This window comes from Eubalaena glacialis, chromosome 12, assembly GCF_028564815.1.
Source record: "Eubalaena glacialis isolate mEubGla1 chromosome 12, mEubGla1.1.hap2.+ XY, whole genome shotgun sequence".
Lineage (NCBI taxonomy): Eukaryota > Metazoa > Chordata > Mammalia > Artiodactyla > Balaenidae > Eubalaena > Eubalaena glacialis.
Window position 1 is genome coordinate 8465436 of NC_083727.1, and position 22551 is coordinate 8487986.

At 44.8% G+C, this 22551-nt stretch overlaps 1 protein-coding gene across 3 annotated transcripts in view; it reads right to left on the minus strand.

The window, feature by feature from the left end:
- The window catches only part of FNDC1 (fibronectin type III domain containing 1), a 95507-nt gene that overhangs the window by 37445 nt on the left and 35511 nt on the right, over positions 1–22551 (minus strand). For 2 of the 3 annotated variants that reach the window (XM_061207265.1, XM_061207264.1), the window contains 6 exons: positions 13977–14183; positions 8981–9079; positions 7042–7159; positions 4894–5081; positions 4068–4175; positions 1026–1214 (listed from right to left, as the gene is read on the minus strand). In XM_061207265.1, coding sequence (XP_061063248.1) covers positions 1026–1214; positions 4068–4175; positions 4894–5081; positions 7042–7159; positions 8981–9079; positions 13977–14183 — 909 coding nt within the window. The remainder of the gene's footprint in view (positions 1–1025; positions 1215–4067; positions 4176–4893; positions 5082–7041; positions 7160–8980; positions 9080–13976; positions 14184–22551) is intronic. The other variant, XM_061207266.1, reaches the window with a different exon arrangement.

Here is a 22551-nt window from a genome sequence, read left to right on the forward strand (position 1 = left end):
ACAAGCCTGGCACAAAATGTTGAATGATCTATACTGAAAGCTATATGGAGATGTGTTGTGTGTAATTTGCAAATGACTGGGGTGAGCTACAAATTTGTAATTTTTGAGGCATTACAAAGAGTTCCCTATTCCGCATAACATGTCCTTACTTGCTTTTTTCTTGCTTAAAATCCATTTTATAATGGATACATTTGTAATCCCACAATAAAGCGTAAAATAAAAAGACCCCTGGGGTAGGCAAAACATTATATTATGTGTACCCTATAATTTACCCTTCATTGAGAGCAGGATGGACTGCGGGAAGGGATGCTGTAAGCGGAGAAGAACTTATATAGCAATGGGGGATCCAGAGAGAGCAAACTTCATCTATTTCAGGGGTTTTTTAGGATAGAACTGTTTAATATTGCAGTATACTGTGGATCCTCACAGCATATAATGAAAGAGAAAGCTCCCAATATCTGGTGTAAATGTAGACAAGCAGGAAAGAAAACACAGTCCAGAAACACCCCACTCCAATTTTGGCTTTTATTAACCTGCTGGGGTTTGATACTGAGCAGATAAACAAGGTAACTGAAATTCTTCTGAGTAAGGTTGCATTCCAAAATAATGGCATACAAACTATAAAAATTTTATGTGCCATTTATTCATTAAAATGAGCTAACAACTAAAAATGTCACATTCTGCCTGTAAAAATGTTCTTTCCCTGTCATCATAAACCCCAAATTACACAATGATATAAGATGAATCACATAATGAATACATTAGTCACATAATTACTAGATAATTCATAATTACTATTATAATAGTAATTAATGTTATTAGCCATCAATAACATTTTAGCGTTTGGGGAGATCAATTTCTAAAGGGACCACAAAAATATTATAGACATCAATATGGTACCTTAACCCCAAAATTCATCAACAGAGCCGTTCTAAACCCAAGAGCGTGATTCAAAGGAACACACCACAATTAGCAGTAATGAAGAAGGAGAAAAAGAGAGCAACAAATACACAATGCTTACTTACTTGTTGGCAGAGCGACAATGAAGGCTTTGGAATGAGGCCCCAGTCCTCTCCTGTTTGCGGCCCGGATTTTGAAAAGATAGCGTTCCCCAGGCTGCAGACCATCCACTAGGGCAGAAGTAGTCTCTCCAGGATAGGTGAGGGACTTTGCTCCAAATGGTTTGAGAGCCGGGGCGTATGAAAGAATGTATTCTGAAATGATTTGGCAGACGGTTGGAAGGAGGAAACTGAAAACAGTCCTGTGTCCAGTAGACAGACTGTATGGGCAGGATGAATTAGAACGTGCATTACTAAAATTAATTCTCTAGCGATGCACGCCAAGTCAGTAGCTGGAGCAGAAAGACACAGTAGAAGGTGAGCTGGCAATTCAATCGGGCTACCAGACAGGCCTACGGAGTCAGTCAGCTGGCAACTTTCCATATACAGCAAACTAACTATATGGACCCCAGGAGGCCAGTCTTCATACATTTACCAAAAATATTTACCCTTGTGTTTGGGTTTTTTTCTTCATTGTGTTTATTTACTAATTTACTCTGACAGACTGTATGCAGAAGAGAAGAAACCACAGGAAAAAAAATGACAACTCCTAGGAACTGATTCTGAATAGCTGCTGACACCTTTTAAGAGTTCCATTTTATTAATCTGGGCTATCTGCATTTGTGCATTAAGCCAGATAAATTCCATATTTGGAATATAATTTCACTTTTGTAGGAATTATGAAAGTTCCTAATATATTCGGATAAGGATTTTTCACAGTATTTAAAACTGTGAGGAAAAGTTGCTGAGTCACGGATTCATGTGATGTTTAATGTCTCCATCCTTAATTGGCTATATCTATAAACATATAATGCCCTGGGCCTTTGAAAATCATAGCAAATTCAGTCCAAGGAACTAATATATCTCTATGCTTATATGGAAATACTGCAACATAAGGAAGCCACGTTTTAAAGCATAATTTTCACCCTCAACTAAAAACTCTCGTGCCTATTTTCCTGCCAATGAACTCAAGATTTACAAAACTTATCAAATTAATATGAGTAGGAGCTAACCAAGAAAAATAATTTAAATTACAGAATGACCAAGCAATTATCATACTTCCTAGGGGAGTATGGATGATCTTTCCTTTTCCCTAAGCTCTAATCTTTAAAAAGTACATTTGTCTGAAAAACAAAAAACAAAAAAACCCAGCATTCTTTTCTCATTGAAAATGAACAAACTAGTCATTTGTGGTGGTCAAAAGTAAGAATTAAAAGAACCCACTGTCTACAAAATTTTGTAATTCTGATTTTTTTTTGTGGATTCAATTCATCTGGAAAAAATTTAACCATGTCGAAGTATATTCTTTTATTATGTTTTCTATTTCTCAGGCATAAAAAATGCCCCAGGATAATTGTAAATTTACAATCCTACCACTACACCTTTAGGTTAGTGAGGTACATGAGTTCTTTCGGACATAAAAACTCAGTAGCTATTTATTACTTCTGGCAATATTTAATTGACTACCAGGGAGCTTCTTTTGCCAAAGAGCTATAAATATAAACTAAGATGTGGGAGAGGGGAAAAAAATAAGTGGCATGGTAATAAGGTCACCAAAGGAGCAATAACTGACTTTTTTTTTTAATAACTTCTAACTTTTTTTCATAAAAAAGGTAGTCAGCTAAAACATGTCTTTATTCAAGTTTCAGAAGTCTTTTCAGCATCACAATAATGATACAGAAGCCAGTGTTCAAACTGTCATAAAAAGAACGATTAAAAGGGGGTATCCTAACTATTTTTTCTCTTCATTTGTTTCTGATTTATTCCATTGAAAAAATGAGCAAGAATAGTACAATATATCTTTAAAAACGTGGGAAGTGAGAAAGCATTAAGTTTAGAAAATACTATCCTACCTCTACCTTCCATAATTTCTACTGTTCAGTGAAAAGTTATCCTTATAGGTCAGAAAAGATAACTTACAGTTGAATAGAAAACAGAACCACCCAATTTCTTCAATTAAGAAATTCTCAAAGAAGATCAGTGATAATTTTCTGAATTTTCTTAAGCTTACACAAACTTTCCATATTAGAGTTTTCTTCCAAAATCAAGCAACAATAAAAAGTAGCCTTAGAGTACATTTGTATAGGCGATGTCAGGGGAACCCTCAACACCACCCTTTTAAGTGTCTCCAGATAGACTTCCAAAAGGTTCTTGAATGTTTTTACATTAAAAAGAAATTATCTGTGCTTTTATTTAATGTTCTCAACAGACCATTTTAAAATTTAACTAGTTGTGGATATTCTATGCTATTTTCATTTTTTTAAATCTACAGTATATTTTTTCTATTTTAAGGTCATATTTTCCTCAACCAGCCCCCCACCCAAAATCAATTGTTCAAAATGCTGACAAATAGGGAAAAAAATCTATTTAACATTTTATTTTATTACTTGATTTTCAAGCCCATTAAATATTTATAGTCCCATTCGAGACATTTATGGTCCCGTGGGATTTCTGGCCACTCCTACCTGCCATGATCTTACTGGCACCATGAAAAGGCCCACAGCATGAAAAACAGGGTGTCATTCTGTTTGGTTAAAGGTTATGATGTCACATCCATACAATTAAAAACAGCCCTCTTGATAATAGCATCAAAATCCCTGCATAGAGGGAAGGTGAAAAGTCATCTTCATGATGACCTGGGTCTTACTGGCACCATGAAAAGGCCCACAGCATGAAAAACAGGGTGTCATTCTGTTTGGTTAAAGGTTATGATGTCACATCCATACAATTAAAAACAGCCCTCTTGATAATAGCATCAAAATCCCTGCATAGAGGGAAGGTGAAAAGTCATCTTCATGATGACCTGGGTCTTACTGACAATGAAAACCCTTCATGAAATATCCTTGTCCATTGCATTAGCACCCCGTATAGGTATGTTGCTTCCCTGTTGCTTTTGCAGTCACCAAGCCTGCGATTAGAACCAGTTTTTATCAGAGTCAATGTACACAGCTCTCTTTGGGGTATTTCACTCCCACGTGCTTCTTATACTTTAAGTAATGAGGTTCCTACCTTTCACTTTCCCCTCGGTCTCAGGCAGTGCATCCCAAGCTACAGTGACAGCCGTAGGTTTGCCATTGACTGGCCAGACGGTTAAATTTTCAGGAGCTGTGGTAGGAGCTACAAAAGGACAAGGATCCAAGGTTTAAAAATGCCCTTATGGGTATTCTAAAAGTAAATGACATGTGGTCCCTACATACACAATTTTATTGCAGAGCTACTGTGTTAATTTTTATTATACACGAGAGAAAATTCTCCACTTGCTCTTTGTGTGATTTATATCAGTTTTACCAACTCATATAGTAAGGTTAGACATACATAGGGAAATGCTTTTAGGAATTCAGAATTTCTCTCGTTGCTGAATAGTGAAATATAAAAAGAAGATGAAAATCCAGTTTCAACTTCTTTTGAATAAGGTTTCTAAAGACACAGTTTAAAAGAAAATAATTGTAGTCTTAAATATAGAACAAATTTCTCCCCCAAAATCAAACATGACCTCAGCCTTAAAAAAGAAGAGTCTCTCCTCTATTCTAGAGCCATGTGTGGTCCAGGGGCATTCACACATACAGTGGGGATTTATGGAGGCCCCACGTGGTTTTAATGTGCTCCACATGTCAGAATAACATGCTCATGAAAATAGCCGGTGAAGGATACAACATGGACCCAAGGAAACTTCTTTGTGTTCATACATAGAAACGCTTCCAAAATTTAGGGTTAATGTTACTTTGAAAAATGCCTCTGCTGGCCTTTATCACTACTGGCTTCTTAAACTGTCTTTAAATCTTCCTTTCGTGGTAATTCCCAAGTTGAAAGTCCAAAGGCCATTTTGAATACAGACCAGATTCTGGTGTTCTCTGGAAGACAGATGTACTCCATTTGCCGTCTCGTTCACCCTGTGAGATGCGGACTGCAAATTCATACATGGTGTCTGGAATCAGGTTCTCTATCAGCACTCGTCTGTTGGAGACGGGCTTGTAATCCCACCTTGCGGACTCCCCCTTTTCTCGGTAGCGCACAGCGTACTGTCTGTAAGAAAATGCAAGGCAACAGCACAGCCCTCTGACCAATTCTCTGCACCTGAACACTGGATTCCTTGACGTTTTCCCTTCCCCACAAGTGATGACTTTTGGAAGTAAGTAGGGAAATCAAAGAGGAGAAAATTCTAAACTTTTGACTTTGTTATTGGCTCAAAGGATCTACTTAAGTTCCAGGGAGATGTGTCTAAAATAGCCCAGAAGAGATGGACCTTATTGTCTTTTCAACACCAAAATGTCTTATTGCTCAAAAGGTCAAGCAGCGATTAAAAGGAAGGGATAGAAGGGAGACTGTTTTTATGAGGCAAGGGCCTTATTAGGGGTGTGTGTGTGTGTGTGTGTGTGTGTGTGTGTGTATGTTGTGTGGAAGAGGCAATATTAAGAATCAGAACTGGCCCGAAGTACCTTGGCTCTCCAGAAAAGAAAGACAAGAAGACTCATTTCATGCCAAAGCAGGCATGTTTTCTATAAGTTCTATAAGGAAAGGCAACATGTGGTTTTGAGTAGACTTATTACCATGAGATGGAACAAAAATGTGTAACAAACAGAGCAGGAGAGAGGAGCTTATGAAAGGAACTCTGCTGTGTGATTATCAGGCAGAGAAGTACGGTGTGACCCAACATGGTCATACTGGGCAATCCCCGACATAAGACATCCTCAACACTTGACATTAAGAGTTGCAAATGCCATTTACTGGACTGCTTTTCTAAGAAGTTTTCTTTGTGGCCACTTTACAGTAGAAAGCATTTGATGCATTAAAAGTGTGCTATTCATTACAATATTTAATTAGTTAGGATAAGACTTCAGTTGCAGACACAGCACACCAATTCGCAATAAAAGTTCTGCTAAGAAAACTCAAGCCCTCTTTTGTTTTCATCAAGATGTTGGAAATCAAAGTCCAGTGGTAATCAGGAACACTTCATGTTGGGGGAGGCCCTATGGCTTGGGAGAGAATCACTATGCATTTTCTGAGGTCTTTGACAAGAAGCAGATGTCTTTTTTTACTAGCAGACAGTAACAGAAGCTCTATCTAGTACAAATAATATATATAATATATATCTAATATATAATATCTCTATATATAATATATATCATATATATATATACAAACACACACACTCAGCATTATATTCCATTCATTTTCTAAAGTATAATCACTTTTCCTGGTTGCAAATAGGTTCAAAAATTAATACATAGTGACTAGACCACCAAATCTTTGGCTTTCTCTTGGCTATGTACACTACTTAGTCATTTAACACACAAAATCTTTGTGACTCTATTAATCTACCACTAACTAGAAATGGCATTCACCAGTGGCCTTTTTAGCACAAAAATGATTTTAACCTTATGGTTTTTCCTCCATCGCTATTGCAAATGAATGTAAAAACCAGAATAGCGTAAGATCTATGGCTTAAGACAAAATACAGTGCACTTTGTTACACACAGAGGAGCTGGACAGGAAGCAGTGCAGTGTCTGAAGACTGTCTAAAGAAGAAGCACTGTGTGCAAGGCATCAGACAAACGGCCACCACTCTACATAGGACCCTTCCTGCTGCCACGCTTCCCGGATAACAGGAAGACGGTAAGACTCTTCCCAAGATGGACCCACGTCCCCTGTGCGTGAACAGAACATTCATGAGACAAAGCAAAACACAACTGGGGGCAAAGAAAGAAACAGGATCTAGGAAAATTCCAAACACAAGTTAAGACTTTGAACAGATGAGAGGTGAGGTCCTGCTGTGTGTCTTACACAAATCTGATTTGTGGGCAACGTGTACCACACTCGAGATTAGCTAGACTGTCATACAACAGTCCACCTGTCAGCTACAGAAGAGGTCAGCGTTCACATAGGTCCAAAAATACAATCGTTCAAATAAATACTCATCTCTTCAGGGCAGGAAAAACCATGTCTCTCATATAGAAAATAAAGACAAAGAAAGAAGGAAAAGTACCTTGATGCAACAACTTTCTTCTGTTTTTCCAAAACAGGATCCACCCAGGCTACCAGCACAGATTGGGACGATATTACCCGGACATTGATGTCTTCAGGTACATCCAGTTCATCCTCTTCTGCAATGACAATTGTGCACATGGAAAGGCTGTCCCCAACAGTAGGCTCTGCCCTGAGTCCCTCTGGCCCCCAGAGTTTATTTTTTTAATTGCTTATGCTTGAGGTAGATAAAATGAAATGAATAGAAAGTCAAGCAATTATTTGACTGGTCAATGCAGAAAAGCAAAACTCCCCACTCTTCCTCTTCTTAAACACATTCTAAGCTGCCTAACCCAATCGACATAAGAACAGTAGCACAAAAGGAGGTGCTTTGCCCTTGGTCAGAGATACTCCAGATCACTCAGCGTTTTCTCAATATACACTGTGAGCTTCTGGGAAATAATGCAATTTTTACAGGAAGCAAAAGTTTAGGGGAAGAAAGGGTCAATTCAGAGCATTTCCTGGGCAATCGTGGCATGAAATACAAATTCTAGCTCAACGATTGCACAAGTCACATTGACTCCAAGGTCCTCACAATTTAGAATCTGTGATTCCAAGGCAGATTAAAAGTAATATTCAGACAGAAAAGAGAATTCAGTTTGCCAGTTTCCAATGGAATACAGTAAAGTCACAAAGTTTATAGTTTCTGTTCAATCTGTAACACTGAGACTCACAAGATGTCTTCAATTTTGCTTTTAGTCTCTTGGAGTTTTTTGGGTTTTTTGTTTGTTTTATGTTTTTCTTTTCATCTTTCAGGGATCATGTTTCAAAAGGATGTGGTTTTCACTACAAGTAGGGGAAGGTGGAAATATGTAGCCTGTTAGAAAAGTGATACAGGGACTTCTTCTAGAGCAGCAATTAAAGAATTTAAAAAGTGAAACAACATACATGTGGGATTTTTCTTATACAACGTACAATTATAATAATTATCAGTATAAAAGTATAATATATAGATATATGCTATATTATATAATTCAAATAAATTGTGAATTCATGAAAATCATTATGCTGTAGGTTCCCTCTTTAAATTAAGGCACATGATCCAGAAAAGGTATATTTAATTTGTTACTATATGATTGATATAAAAAATAGCTGTGAATGGATGTGGAAAAAAGTATCCCTTAGTAAGTAACCAATGATCAGGCTACCAGCAAGACACTATTACAGTTTTTCTCACTCTTCTCAATGCTATTTTTTTTCTTTTTTAAAAAAATTTATTTATTTATTTTTGGCTGTGTTGGGTCTTCGTTTCGTGCGAGGGCTTTCTCTAGTTGTGGCAAGCGGGGGCCACTCTTCATCGCGGTGCGCGGGCCTCTCACTATCGCGGCCTCTCTTGTTGCGGAGCGCAGGCTCCAGACGCGCAGACTCAGTAATTGTGGCTCACGGGCCCAGTTGCTCCACGGCATGTGGGATCTTCCGAGACCAGGGCTCGAACCCGTGTCCCCTGCATTGGCAGGCAGATTCTCAACCACTGCGCCACCTGGGAAGCCCCTCAATGCTATTTTTTTAGGCAATTTTAGCTGAAATAAAGTTTGAGTCCGTCTCTTGCATGCTGCCCCCTCCACACCTACTCTTCTTTCTCTCCCTTTGTTCCCAGTCTCTCAGCAAGGGCAGTTTATGCATGGATCAGACTGCGCCTGTTAAATGGAATAAATGCTCGGCACTCCTATCATGACAGATCTGAAGCCATTCAAATACACACAGAGATAGATTTCATCACAAGAACACTCTAGCCTCTGAGTAGAAAGGAAACACACATGCCTCCAAAATGTGACCAAGTCTGCCCTGCTGTTTCCTTTTATACTCAATAAAATCCATGTGCATTGTCGCTCAGCCAGCATCATTTAGAAACAAGCAAGCCCTAGACCATGGCTTGACCAGACGCGTCCTTGGAGACATACCTGAAATCTTCCGCTTTGTTAGGGCGGCCCTGTAGACGGGCTGACTCTGCCCCCGGGAGTTCAGGGACTGCAGTGAGACCACGTACACGGACTCGGAGGCTGTGGACCAACAAGCAAGGGATGAGGCTCTGCAGCTGGTTTTCTGGAAAGCACACCCCTGCTCGTCTGTGTTCCTCTCCCCTTACCTTCTCATCTCTCTCGGGCATTCCTACTCATTCAGGACAACTACAGATGAGACCAAGAACTGTGGGAACTAAACTCAAAAAGAACACGATTTATGTCAGGAAATGTGGAAGGGATTTTTACCTATAATTCCTGAAAAATGGGTTTCTAACTCATTAGCATCAAAGAAAGATGAGCAATGTTTAAAAAAGAAATGAATAGTATATTTACCCACACAATTCCCTAAATTTTTTTTACCTCCAAATATAGAGGAGGGAATGACTCTGTTTTTATTTGTCATCAAAAAAAGGGAGAGAGACAAGAAGAGCCAGTGCACCAGGCTTGCAGCCCGGATGGGATGCTGTGCCCTTCGAGCTAAAATCCTCAGAACGGAGTCTCTGAAGATTAGCTAAGAGCAAATGGAAGAGTTTAAATTCATCCTTTATTTCTGGATTGTTCTTTCAGTTAGTTCACCTCCACCCCACCCTCCCAAATTGTGCATTGGGCCCACTAATGTCCAACTTAACCTAAACTTGAAAACTTTATTTGGAAACAAATTACAATAACGAACTAAAACTTACAACTCTCAAGTGCTATGGAATCACGGAGTCTGAGACCCCAGTGAAACCTTGGCTAGCTTCCAATTTGACCTTCTTAGTTTACAAATAAGGACATAAAGCCATAAAAATGGATTGACTTGCCCAAGGTCACACCCCTAAAAGGACTCACAATCTTCCCTAAATCTAAAGTTGCTAATGCCCAACTCCAGGTTCTATCGACCTAGTTTCCTGTAGCAGCCTTGATCAATTCAAGAATAAAAATGAGGCAACCTGACATACTTCGAACGTGGATAGTTATATCATCAGGTAATACCTCAGCACATTAACAAGGCAGCACTAAGACCCTAAAGGAAACTTCTAACACTGGTGTCCTGCCTGCAGGAATTGCAAACTTCCATATGGCAGTGGGAAAATAAACCTGTCATTTTTACAAACAGCATGTCAAGTTAAACATAAAGGGAGACCCATGCTCAAAAAAACTCACACTGAGAGCCCTGTTTATGTAAAGTAAACTTCTGTAGCCTAATCACATTTCAAGGGAAGGGGCAATACTTGACAACCTGCTCCCTCCCGTGTGTGTGTGTGTATGTGAATACACACACACATAGGGCAGGTGAAACTCATACTGTGACATGAGTAAATTATTTAGACTGAGGCTCTCACATCTTATTCTGTCAGAGAATTTTGAAATATATGTTTTACAACAGGGAAGAATCAAGTTTGTAATGCTTGAATTCATAGAACATCAAACTAAGCTTCTCAACATTGGAGTCCTTTCAGGTGTGTTCATTTCTTGCTGCTACTGGCAAGTACACCAAATGTCAACAAAGAAAAAACTCTGCCATTCAACCTCACAATCCAGGAACATGTATAAATAACTAAATGTGAAAAGCAGTGGCTTATCATTTATCAGGAACCACCAAGAAAAGAATAATTTCCCACAATTGACTCTTTTACATATCTGCGATGCATTTCTTAAAGTTCTTGGATTTGCTGAATGCCCAGGTTCTTGATTTGCTGTGCTCTCCAAGTCAGCTTGGCCCGAGATGATCTCGAAGGAACAGTCTACACTGCAGTAAACTGTAACAATGGTTTCACACGTACTGAGTCTAGTCTCTGTGCCGTGTTAAGCATTGCACATCAATTCTTCATTTAGTGCCGACAAAGCCCCACAAGGAAGCTACTCTCATTGCCTCCTTTTCACAGATGAGGAACCAGCTCAGTGGGGTGAGGTGACCCCAAGGTCATGGCCTAAATGCAGGACTGGTCTCACACCCAGCTCTGTGTGGCTCCAAACCCCAGGCTGTTACTAATGCAGGTGAGGAAGGGGCAGGGCCCAGGGCTCACCGGGCACTGACCCCGGGCCCGAGAAAGCACCTGACAGCTGGGTATGCACCCGTCCATCTCTTTTTCATAGAAATATAATAAAGACACAGTGGTATAAAAGCACACTTCTTTCTGTGCTCCTGATTATTGAATAAAGGGTAGAAATAAAATTTCCAAAATGACTGCAGCGTCACCAGCCCAGGGACCACAGGACCCCAAGCCCCACCCCTCCCTGTCAGAGCCACCGTTTTCCCTCACTTCCCAACCTCGGCGTAATGTGGCAGAAACTACTTCTGAAGGTCCGTGGAAACTTTCTGAAGGACTCCAAATGTACACCTGCTCATTCTTTGTTACTGTCCAGCTCCCACCTCACCTGGGCTGGCTACCTCCTCTCCCTCTGTATTCCCACGCCCCCAGGGACTCCTTTGACCACAGGATTCAACACTGGCGCCCTCCCTCCCCCCGCAAAAGGCCCAGAGCTTCCTGCCTCCGGTGCCTGCTTTTCCCTCTCCAGCTGCTTTCACAACAGTGAGCACTGCGCACTCTGGGTACCGTCTGCCCTTGTGCGCGACCGCCGGGGAGCTGGTACCCAGGATGGTGCCTGACATGGAAGATGCCCAGGAGGACATGTTTAATGGATGACTCCGAGGGCAGGGTTTCTGCTGACAGGCCCACAGGCCCACCACTTTTCTCCAAGTTTCCTTAACATTTGGCCATTCCTTGCAGTACCACGCTTTCAATGGCATCTCGGTCATCAGTGGAATTAAAATCCTATGCAGGATAAAATAAGGAGACAGGCATCCCCTAACATAGCAGGCCACTCCGACATCCACAGGAATTCACATCATCCCATCCTCATCCCATCCTCCTGGCCAGGATGGAGCAAGTGTCCAGTGAGACCTCCTCCTCAAGGTGACCACTGAGATCGTTCACAATGGCAAGTCCAACCTTTTTTATTTGGTGAAAATTCCTAAGCTAGCAGGTTGTAGTGGAAGCCCCAGAGTCCTGAGCTGTCGGTTCAGGCCAGGATCAGGGCCCACCACTGACCTCAGTTCCAACATTTGCTCAAGTTCAGGAAGCAAAAAAAAAAAAAAAAAAAAAAATCCTTCTGCGACACTCAGGTGAGCCAGGGGTTCACTACTGAGAAAACAAAAAGTTAACAGAACCAGTCAGATGAAAAAGTTGTCGACACCAAAGGACATTTTAATGTGTGGTGTCTATGAAAGATGCAGAACAATGAAAACTTTCCACTTACAAAACGCTCTCTCTACAGTATCAGAAATGCAAAACTAGTGACTACTTATCTGCTGATATCCTGGGTAGAATTTGGCCTGAATCACCAAAACAGAGCCACTTAACCTGCACAGTACAACCACTCAAGGCAAGGGGTAGGCCCAGGAATGAATGAATGAATGAATGAATGAATGAAGAGTCCCCAAATTATTCTGTGGCTCCAGGAGTTGAGCCTCTAGCTCTGGGTCTCACTGCTAATACTGAAGCCAGGCTTCACGAAGCATGGACAGTTCAGATTTCTCCATTCGCTCCCATGATCCCTCGTGGTTTTGTGCAGCTTTGGAGCAGACAGGTAGCTAGTCTCTTCTGGCTGGAAAAAGTCTGGAGTCTATTTTGAGGCTTCGATGCCATGCCTGGCTCACCGCTGCCTGTGCCATCACGTGGAGACCCCGTAAAGCCCACAGAACGCCAGGCTGACCCTGTGCCATGAGCACCCAACAGACTTTTCCAACAGTGGGTGTGTGAGCAGAGCAGTGAAGATTACTTCCGAGAATCTTCCAGGGAGCGAATCCAGCCTGGCCTCCCGCTCGGTGTCTCCACCAGCTCAAATCTGCCCAGGTCAGTCTCCAGCCCCTCACTGCGTAGGCTGGGAGCCAAGCCATGCCTGATGACCGCGTCGTGAAGAGACCCTCGTTCCCACTGGAGTCTTGGGAAGGCCCAATAAATCACACCCTCTACCTTGCCTGAGCACTGATCTAACTAGAAAGTGAACAAGAATAAGCAGTGGAGGCCAGCATATCTATGGCTCGTACAAACTAAGCTGGAGAACACGGGGCAGGTGTACGTTCTAACACCAAAGCCCAGAGTCAGGCAGACCTTGCTGCCCCAGGAGCCCTGGGCCCTCCACGACTCGGGCACAGAGGGGCAGAACAGAATGTGTACTCTGCAGCCTGGCTTCCCCCAGAGGAGGCGATAGGGAGGGGCCGAGCCACGCTTGCCCAGCACCTCCTGCCAAACCCATCACGTAGGTAAGGGGGCATGAGGGAAGGGAGAAAAGCAGAAGTGTTGCACGAGTGTTGCAGTGTCTCCACCCCCAAGGAAGCGCCAGGCGTGAGGGATCATTGCTGCGCCCCTGGGAGCGTGGCCCAGGTCCACTGTCCAGGCCTATCGAGCAGCAAGGGCAGCAGAGGTCAGGCCTGGAACCAAGCAACCAAGCACATAACCTCTCCGGATCACAGCCTCCACGGCCTGTGCTTTGATGCTTCCTTCACCCAATGAGGGTTTGCAAAGAGGAAGGAGGGCAGGCTCGGTCCGCAGGCTCCATCAGCTGCCACCACATTTCATCTCGATGGGACGCAAGGTCCAGTGTCGCAGGATCTAAGATGCAGCTTAGAGTGCAAAACGATGAAAGCAGAGCCAAGATGGAAAAGCATTAGCCCCGCCCCCTCACGTCCAGAAAAATGACCCAGTGCAACTGGGTCAGGAAGCCGCTGAAGGGCACTTGTTGGGCAGCCTTGTCCCACCACTAACAGAAGGTGGAAAGGATGGAGGCATGGACGGAGGATAGAACAGAGAATGAGTTTTTGAATACCTGTAATACCTGGAAAATGAACGTTACAACTGAAATACGACGTTCTGTCACGAACAGGCTTCAAAATCTTGAAATGACAGCCAACATCATTAAAACATCGAATAGCAATGAACATGAAACTCACCTAGCTTTTTAATTTCGTGTGTTCGCTCATCTCTCGTCAGTGGAACATAATTCATCTTCCGGCCACTTTCTCCGTAGCCCAGAAGGAAGCCCCGTGATCTGCGTGGACTCTTAGCTCCAGACAGGTGTGGCGCCTTCCACGCCACGGACAGCTGGTCGTTGGAGGAGCGGACTCGGACCCGCAAGGGCTTGTTGGGCACGTCCTTTTCTTAAAGAGGACACGACACAGAGACCATTAAACAGCAAACCCTGGAGCTCGCCATCAAGGATGGAAAGCGTATCCAAAGACTGGCCGCCACAATTAGCAGTTGGGCTTAAAACATCCATTTTTGGTAACCAGTTCTAGTGAGAACATCCTTCCCCCAAGGGCATCGACACTCCGTGTCCACGTTCTTCCCCACACTGCAGACCGAGAGATCTCAAGGACTTAAAGTGAAAACACACTGTGTATGAGACTGCCAGCCAGAAATCTTGGATGTTTTACAATGTTCCTTTTCATCTATTTCCTCTTGCCCCCTTAAAGCCAAACCACTTTCGCTGGGGTTATACTAAAACAATTTCAGTTTTATTCCAAGTTCCGGGGTAGGCTCTCCATTTCAAGGTCTAGCCTCTATAAAAATTAGGGACCACCAAGCAATTACGGAAATGACAAATATGCTCATCGCTATAATTCAAAAGAAAATAATTTGCCCAAAGTGTTCAGTACCAATAGTCCAAGTCATTAATGGCACAGCATTGATGAATCGATTGAGTTCCTGTATTAATCCTATGAGTTGATTACTCTTATGAGTTCCTAGTGGGAATCTCTTGTTACGTACTCATCACAACGTGACGTCCAGTGTTTCTAGAAAGGTACAGGCTGGCAAATCTTGTTAAGTGTTGTGGGTGACTGTGGACATGGATTTTCTCCACCAGCATGTGTCACTGCTGAACAGACTTTGTGTGGGGCTAGGGTAAGAATAGTTTTTTAAAAACAAATAGGGAAAAAAAAAAAAAAACAAATAGGGAAACTATCTTGTAAAAACCACTTATGGAAAGCAAAATCTGGAAAAGGAGCAGCACGTTAAGTCTCAGTGAAGCTTTGGTTTGGTTTTTGAAGTTAGCACATTTTTGGAGGACATTCATCAGAACAAAATACACAACCGAGTTTAACTTTTCAGGAATGGAGTTTGTGTCATTTTCAGATTTATGCAAAGTTATGAAATAAACTTGACATGAGCCATAAGCAGGGGAATAGAGGTCGAGAGAAGAAATTTTAAAGGAAGGAAAACACCTTGCTTCATTCTCTTTACATCTTCTAAGTCATGTTTTACTCTGTGTGCCCCCGATACAAACTATCACCACCCACAAAACTGTTTTAACAGAAGCCCCTCTCACGAGTGATGCCACGGCCTCTCCGAGGTAACCCCCTGAGGTTGGTGTTTGGTTCCAGAGTGTCCAGCTTTGGGCAGGGGTCAGGGTTACGTTTTTTAAAAAGTCTATAAGGTGAAAATGATCTCTGCCAACAACATACGATGCTTATTTTAAGAAAAGCTCATACCTCCTCAAGGGAAGCTCAGGGACACGGGGGTGAGAAATGACTCTTGTTCAGGCTGCCACAGGCCATTTGCTCTGCTCATTTTCCCAGTGGGACTGGGAACTTCCCCCCAACCAACCTGGCTACCAGAGCCTATCTCCCCAGGGGCAGCAGTAAACGTGGTGGGTGTCCACGGCACTGTCACCGACTTGACCAGCCTCAGGGCTGCCCTCCACAGCTCTCATTCTAAAGCCCCGTGGGACACAAACACGCTCCCCTCCATTGCAGAAGGCAGCACATCCACGTGGGACTTCTAGGATGATCTCCAGCAAAACGGGCAAAGCTACCGAAAACACATGCCTGGGTCTCGCAGGAGTCAGCTAAAAAATAAATTACTGACCAGAGGTGGCACTCCCTGCTCTGTGGCTCTGCCCCTGTCCTGGGACCCTGCCAGCCTCCCATTTTACAGTAGAACCAGCGTCCGTGGAGAGCGCGCTTTTACTGGGGGACCTTGGGGAGTGTTGTCGGGCTGGGCTCCAGAACAAACAGCCCCTGACACTCAATAGCAAAATTCTGAACAAACAGTAATATGGAAAAAGACCACTGGAATGCCCCAAAATGACAGGGTCCCTGAGGAAGAGGAAGGGGTAAGTTTCCAGGAACAAGGAGCTCGGTCCCAGATGGCACAGGTTTTTGCCTGAGGTCCTGACCCACGCCAGGCCCACTAAACGTCGGCCACGCCACCCCCTCGGACTGTACAGGCTTTCCCCCAGGCTCCAGCCTGCTGTCTAACCCTCCGCACCAGGGTTCGAGAACGAGGCGAGGCCTGCTGAGCAAGCTTTGGGCACAGGGCCGAGGCTAGTACAACCAACCACACTGACTACTCTCTACAGAACCTCCCAGTTTGTCACGAGCTCTTGCATGGTTCATTTTAATTGTCCTTCCAACATTTCCCAGGTGAGTAGGATCGATGTCATCATCCCCACGAGAAAACCGAGGTTCAAGAGGTGAAGTAACGGACCCAAGGCCACACGGCTAAGTGCCAAGCAGCGACCTGAATTCAGCCACTGATGCCAAGTTCCCTTCTCGCCCACCTATGCCCCTTCCCTTCATGCTCTCCCCTCACCCGCTAGCCATCCCACCAAACACCCGACCTCTTCTGCTAATGAATGTGGGACAAGGGTTCTGAGCTGGACAGGCCCCCTTCCGAGTGAGAGCATAATGCCTTGCACAGTAGGCATTACATTTGCATGTATGCGTTCTTTTTAATGGATCAGACAATATATTCAGCAGGTAGCTAAGGAACCAGAGAAGGCCCCTCCCCCAAACTGTCCCAGACAACTGTCCCCAGACTGCGCAGAGGCCACTGACTCTGGAAACCAGAGTGAGGTGACAATGTCATCCCTCAACGCACAGCCCTCCATCCTTCAAATCTCTGAGTTTAGAAAAGCCAACCGCAATTTTTTTCAAGTACTTTCAAATTTTCCTTCCTTTAAAATTCTGGTGATACATACTTTCAACAGCTTTTATAGATCTTTTATAGATCGTCTGGGAGTCCTCTTTTAAGCTGATGCACACATGAAGAAAAACTATTCATATGGTTCAAATTCACTTGCAAGGATATTATCTGTTTTCTCTAAGCCGTATGTGATAGCCTCACAGAAGCCTTCTGAAAATTTTCTAATAAATCCCTGTAAATCTTTTATCTTGAAAACAGGAAGTCACAATTGCCAAGAATAGTCAAGTTCACATCCACTAGTGCCGAGTGTATTTTAAACTTGGCAGGACACACTCCGTGCATCGCTCTGGGCACCACATAACCAGGTAGATGTTGCACAGAACGGGTCAATCACAGAAGACCTACAGTGATTACACACCGTACACTAGGCAGGTCAGCTGGGTGAAACAATTACCGTGTAGATTATGATAAGTATCCAAAAGCCAGGCACAATTAGGACATCTCTCCCAGGACTTCCCTGGTGGTGCAGTGGTTAAGAATCCGCCTGCCAATGCAGGGGACACGGGTTCGAGCCCTGGCCCGGGAAGATCCCACATGCCACGGAGCAACTAAGCCCATGCGCCACAACTACTGAGCCTGCGCTCTAGAGCCCGCGAGCCACAACTACTGAGCCCACACGCCACAACTACTGAGGCCTGCGCGCCTAGAGCCCGTGCTCTGCAACAAGAGAAGCCACCGCAATGAGAAGCCCGCACACCGCAACAAAGAGTAGCCCCCACTCGCCGCAACTAAAGAAAACCCGGGTGCAGCAACGAAGACCCAACGCAGCCATAAATAAATAAATAAATAAATAAATGTATAAAAATAAATAAATAGAAGAACGTCTCTCCCGATTTGTATCGCCAGCTATGCAAATTGGCAAGTATTCTGAAATTGGAGGGAATCAAAATCTGTTTTTATCACAAAGAAAAAAAATCCAAAATTCAACATGACGCTTTGCCCATGTACAATTCAATGCTAGTTAAACGTGTAGCTTCTGAATCGGGCTTCCACAGGCTCAGAAGTAGGGGTCTGAATCTGAGTCTACCTCTCACTGCCTGTGTGATTTTGAGAACCCTCCCCGAACCTCAATTTCCTCCTCTGTAAACTAGTGTCTAGCACACTGGGTTTTGTAATCGAATCCACGTAAAGCATTTCGCATCACATTAAGTGCCTGTTGTGTTTGTGGTCGTGATAAAAATGAAATCGCCCATTTATCAGATTCAGTGGATGGGTGGGTGGCTCCTTCCAGAAAGTGAGCTGCGGGTGTATCACAAAGCTTTCCGTGATGCCTGACGCACAGTGGGCACTAAAAGAATGGGTTCCAAAGAACCAGACGTGAGCAAAAGAGACGGACTTATTGCCAAAGCCTCTACAAACATGAGGCTGTCTCCATCCAGGTGACTTTTTTTTTTTGGTTTTGTTTTTTGTTAAACTATTCAACTGCTTCTTTTTATTTATTTATTTATTTATTTATGGCTGTGTTGGGTCTTCGTTTCTGTGTGAGGGCTTTCTCTAGCTGCGGCAAGCGGGGGCCACTCTTCATCGCGGTGCGCGGGCCTCTCACTATCGCGGCCTCTCTTGTTGCGGAGCACAGGCTCCAGACGCGCAGGCTCAGTAGTTGTGGCTCACGGGCCTAGTTGCTCCGCGGCATGTGGGATCTTCCCAGACCAGGGCTCGAACCCATGTCCCCTGCACTGGCAGGCAGACTCCCAACCACTGCGCCACCGGAAGCCCCCAGGTGACTTTTTTTGCACCATAAATGGAAAGCACTGTTCATTGTCCTCATCAGCATCTCAGTTACCAATCACTCTGAGTGGGTCCCTCCTCTTCGTTGGCATAAAAGTACACGGCCACTGCTGTCTGGGACCGCTTTCCCTGGCCCGGTCTCAGCCAGCAGGACATTCTCATTTTCCAGGAGAATGTGAGGGATCACTCAGTCTAGAGCTCCGCAGAGTAAGTGGTCTGTCCCACTTACAGACCAACCTGACTCCCACTGTGCTGACCTCCAAGCTTTGAGAAGATGGTCCTTACCCTCATCCCGGGGTGCTCACTGGCCTTCCACTCGCCCAGCCTCTGCCCCAGGCAGCCTCCCCACCCTCCGCAAGCAGCAGACCTCAAGGCCACCAGGGACACTGGTCTGAGGGCGGGCCTGCGAGGCGTCGTCCTCAGGCTGCATTGTGCATCAGAACACCTGAGGGCTTGTGAAAACACACCCCCCTCCCACCTCTATCCGTCTGGGTGAGATTCCAGAGCTTGTACATGCTTTTGATGAATAAGCATGATTAGGAAGAGGAGAGGGGGCAGGAGAGGGGGAGGGAAGATGCGTTAGAGGGGGTGACACGAGCTGTCTCAGCCGGAGGCCAGACACGCGCTTTGTGGCCCTCACTGTGAGTCTGGGTCCCCTGCCCCCGACACCGGGGCAGGTCGGCAACACCTCACAGCCTCTGTCTGCCAAGGGCTCCTTCTTCCTGGCTGAATTCTCACACACAATCCTCCTGCAACACCTCTGATGAGTCCCAAAGCTCTGCAGGACCTCAGTACATTTAACGATGTACCGAGTTGTTGTCTATTTGGACAGGCCCAGCTATTTAACAAGGAGAAAGGAAATCTCATGGCTTCATTTTGGAATAGTGTCTGTCAGAGTATCACCAACCTTCTTAATCTATTGGATCCCTACCAGGTAAGTCATCTGACAAGCGTCCTCACAATAACCCAATAAACACCCCACTGACAGACAATAAAAGTGAGGCTCAGAAAGATTAAGGGAGAATCTTGAAGCCCGGCAGCAACAGGCACTAAGCTGGCATTGGAACCCAGGTCTGTCGGAGCTGTAGCCCTGGTTCTCCGCACTGTTATTCCGAAACTCACGGCGGCTGCAGAGTTGGTGTCGCGATCAGCGCACTGTGGCATAAGCGTGGTGGCTGTCTGGGAGGAGGTCCCCCTGGTGCCTCACAGACACCTCTGGTGAAGGACTGGTCTGCAGAGCTAGGCATCACCATCTAAGACTTTCACGCCGTGAGTACCCCTGCTTCAGAAGATGCCAGCTAAGTTCCTTCCCAAGGGCCTGGCTGCTCTTCAGGGAAGGTGGGTCCAGTTGTTCCGCCAGGATCCACTCATCACACTATTCCCCTTACATTTACCCGTGGTTCCATCTCCAAGGAGCGACCATCTGCTGAAGAGCCAAGTACTTGGTCAGCTACCCCAGTGGCCTGGCTGCCTGACTCATCCCGGGAGGCACTGTGGACACCAAGGGGAGAAGGAGTGTGACAGGCACGCATCTCACCGTCCTTCAGAGACACCAGAACAGCACCCCAAAACCATCGCCTGGGGTCAGTCCATCGTTGCTGCTTTTTGAGGGGTTGGGAGAAGAGAGAAGGTCTTGAAAGAAAAAAAAAAAGAACCTTGATCTCCCCCGAGCTAATCAATGTCAATTACGAATAATGTTAAGGATTGGGGAAGCCTTTTATAAAGCATTTAAAACTAACTTTTAATACGGACAAACCTAAGTGCCCTCAGTTTAAGATTTCTGCCGCCCCCTGTCCAGGTTTCACAGAGACTCCTCTTTCCTGCTTCCTAGGATCATGCAGGGACAGACAGGCTGTCACCAGATGAGGAAGCCACAGGGAATCCTACTCAACGTGGGTTATAGAAAGGGACGATGCAGTCAGAGGCCAACCCCAAGGCTGCCAGCATCTGTGCCCCCAATGGGGTCCTCAAAATGCAGCAGGACTGTCTCAGAAACAAAGCAAACGCTTCAACCACCCCGGGACCACTCCATTCCAACCATGTTGTTTTGTTTCGCTGTTTGTGTCACAAGAATGCTGGCTCACTTTACCACTGAACAGAGCGCCTCAAACGCTTCACCAAGGTTTATGTAACAGCAAAGAAAATGAGCTCAATCCCCAGAAGCCTGGAGCATGGCAATTTAGCCCCAATCTCGGTTTTATCTCAAAATTGCATTTGAATTTTATAGACTACTCTATAATATTTTGGTGTTTGTTTTAAAGTCAAAAATAACATTTTAAATGACCGGCCATCAAGAAACCACTTCCCGTCGGATCTGCGTCGTTTATCTCATGCCTTCCCGGACTCCTAGCAGTGCCATGTTCTCCCGAGTTCTGAGAACCCAGTTTGAGAAGCCCCAAGAATGACCGGTATGTCAGCAGCTTCAGGATGTCATCCAAAAATGTCAATCAGTGGCTGACTCTGACCCCAGTGGTGCTATGAATATCAGTGAAAATTACACCATCAATGTCACCACACAGGACTGAGGCTGCAAAGGCCAGGTCGCCCCAAGATGGCAGCCAGCAGGACATTAGCGACACAGGCAAACTCCACACAAGTTGGCGATGAAGCCGTGCTCTGCTACCAGAACAAGAAATCAGCAGGCCTATAACTGTTTGCATGGACACATCCCTCAGTCTTACAGATCATAAGCCCTTTGAGGGGCGTCGCTCCCTACGTTAAGCCAATAATTTTTCTCCACCACCACGAAGGCAGAGCTAAGGTCTCTGCGTCCTACTCAGCGCAGTGGCTCAACTACAAGCCTCGAACAGTGACACAGCTGCCGACGTGCTCAGCCACCTGCACCAGGGCCTAGGGTGAGCCCTTGCCTGGGCCCAGCTCACTCGCTCCCCATCCCTGGCCCAGCCCCCCTGACTCAGGGTGGAAGGAAGGATGGGGAGCTCCTGCAGGTGACCCGCTGCAAAGCCTCCTCCGTGAGGGATGTGAAAGCACATCATTAGAAGCATCTGCTGGACCCATCTGGTGGTGCTTCAGTTTTCAGCCACACTTCCTGAGGACTCAAGAGGGCCACAGAAAGCAAAGGAAGCCAATCATCCTTTCCTGAGCTCCTTAACGGCTGAAATGCAGACATCTGGCGTTTCCTCACCCCACAGCGGACACAGAGCCTGCTGGTCGATGTAAGCTAAGAGGAAGGGGTGTTAAAAAGTCTAAGAAAAATTATTCAAAGCTTGTTTTTGGTTTGGCTTGTTTTAGTCTAAAGCTCTTCTGCATTTGTTTCATTTGGGAGTAGGAGACTCAGCAATGCAGTTGTCTTCTGGGTATGAAAGACCTTTTTCTGTTGAACGGCTATTCATTATTTCAATTTTTAGCGCTATCCAACATGTCATTTGCAAATGAAAGATCCAGTTACAATATATGAATAGGTTGACAACTGAGAAAAGAAAAGTGCTTTCTTTCAGGACTGACATCTTCCTTTGCAGGGAGCCTATATAAGAAGCTGCAACCCTCTTCAGTGACATCACTGCCCCTCCCACCCTCTTCTTCACTCAGACATCGAAAGAAAAGCTGGTGACAGATACGCAGTCAGAAAGTGGCATCCAGCCCCCAAGATGTTGGCCTTATTGGGACGTTAGATTTATTTACTACTGCAGGTTCCTCTAAGACTTGATGGCAAGGTCGGCCGACATCCCATTCAAGGCCACACACGTGGGGACAGTGGGGACAGTTCATCTCCCCAGGTGTCCACAGCCCCTGCCCCGCCCACTCGAAGCAGCCACTCATCAGCCTCTGAAATAAGCGCCCATCCATCGGAGG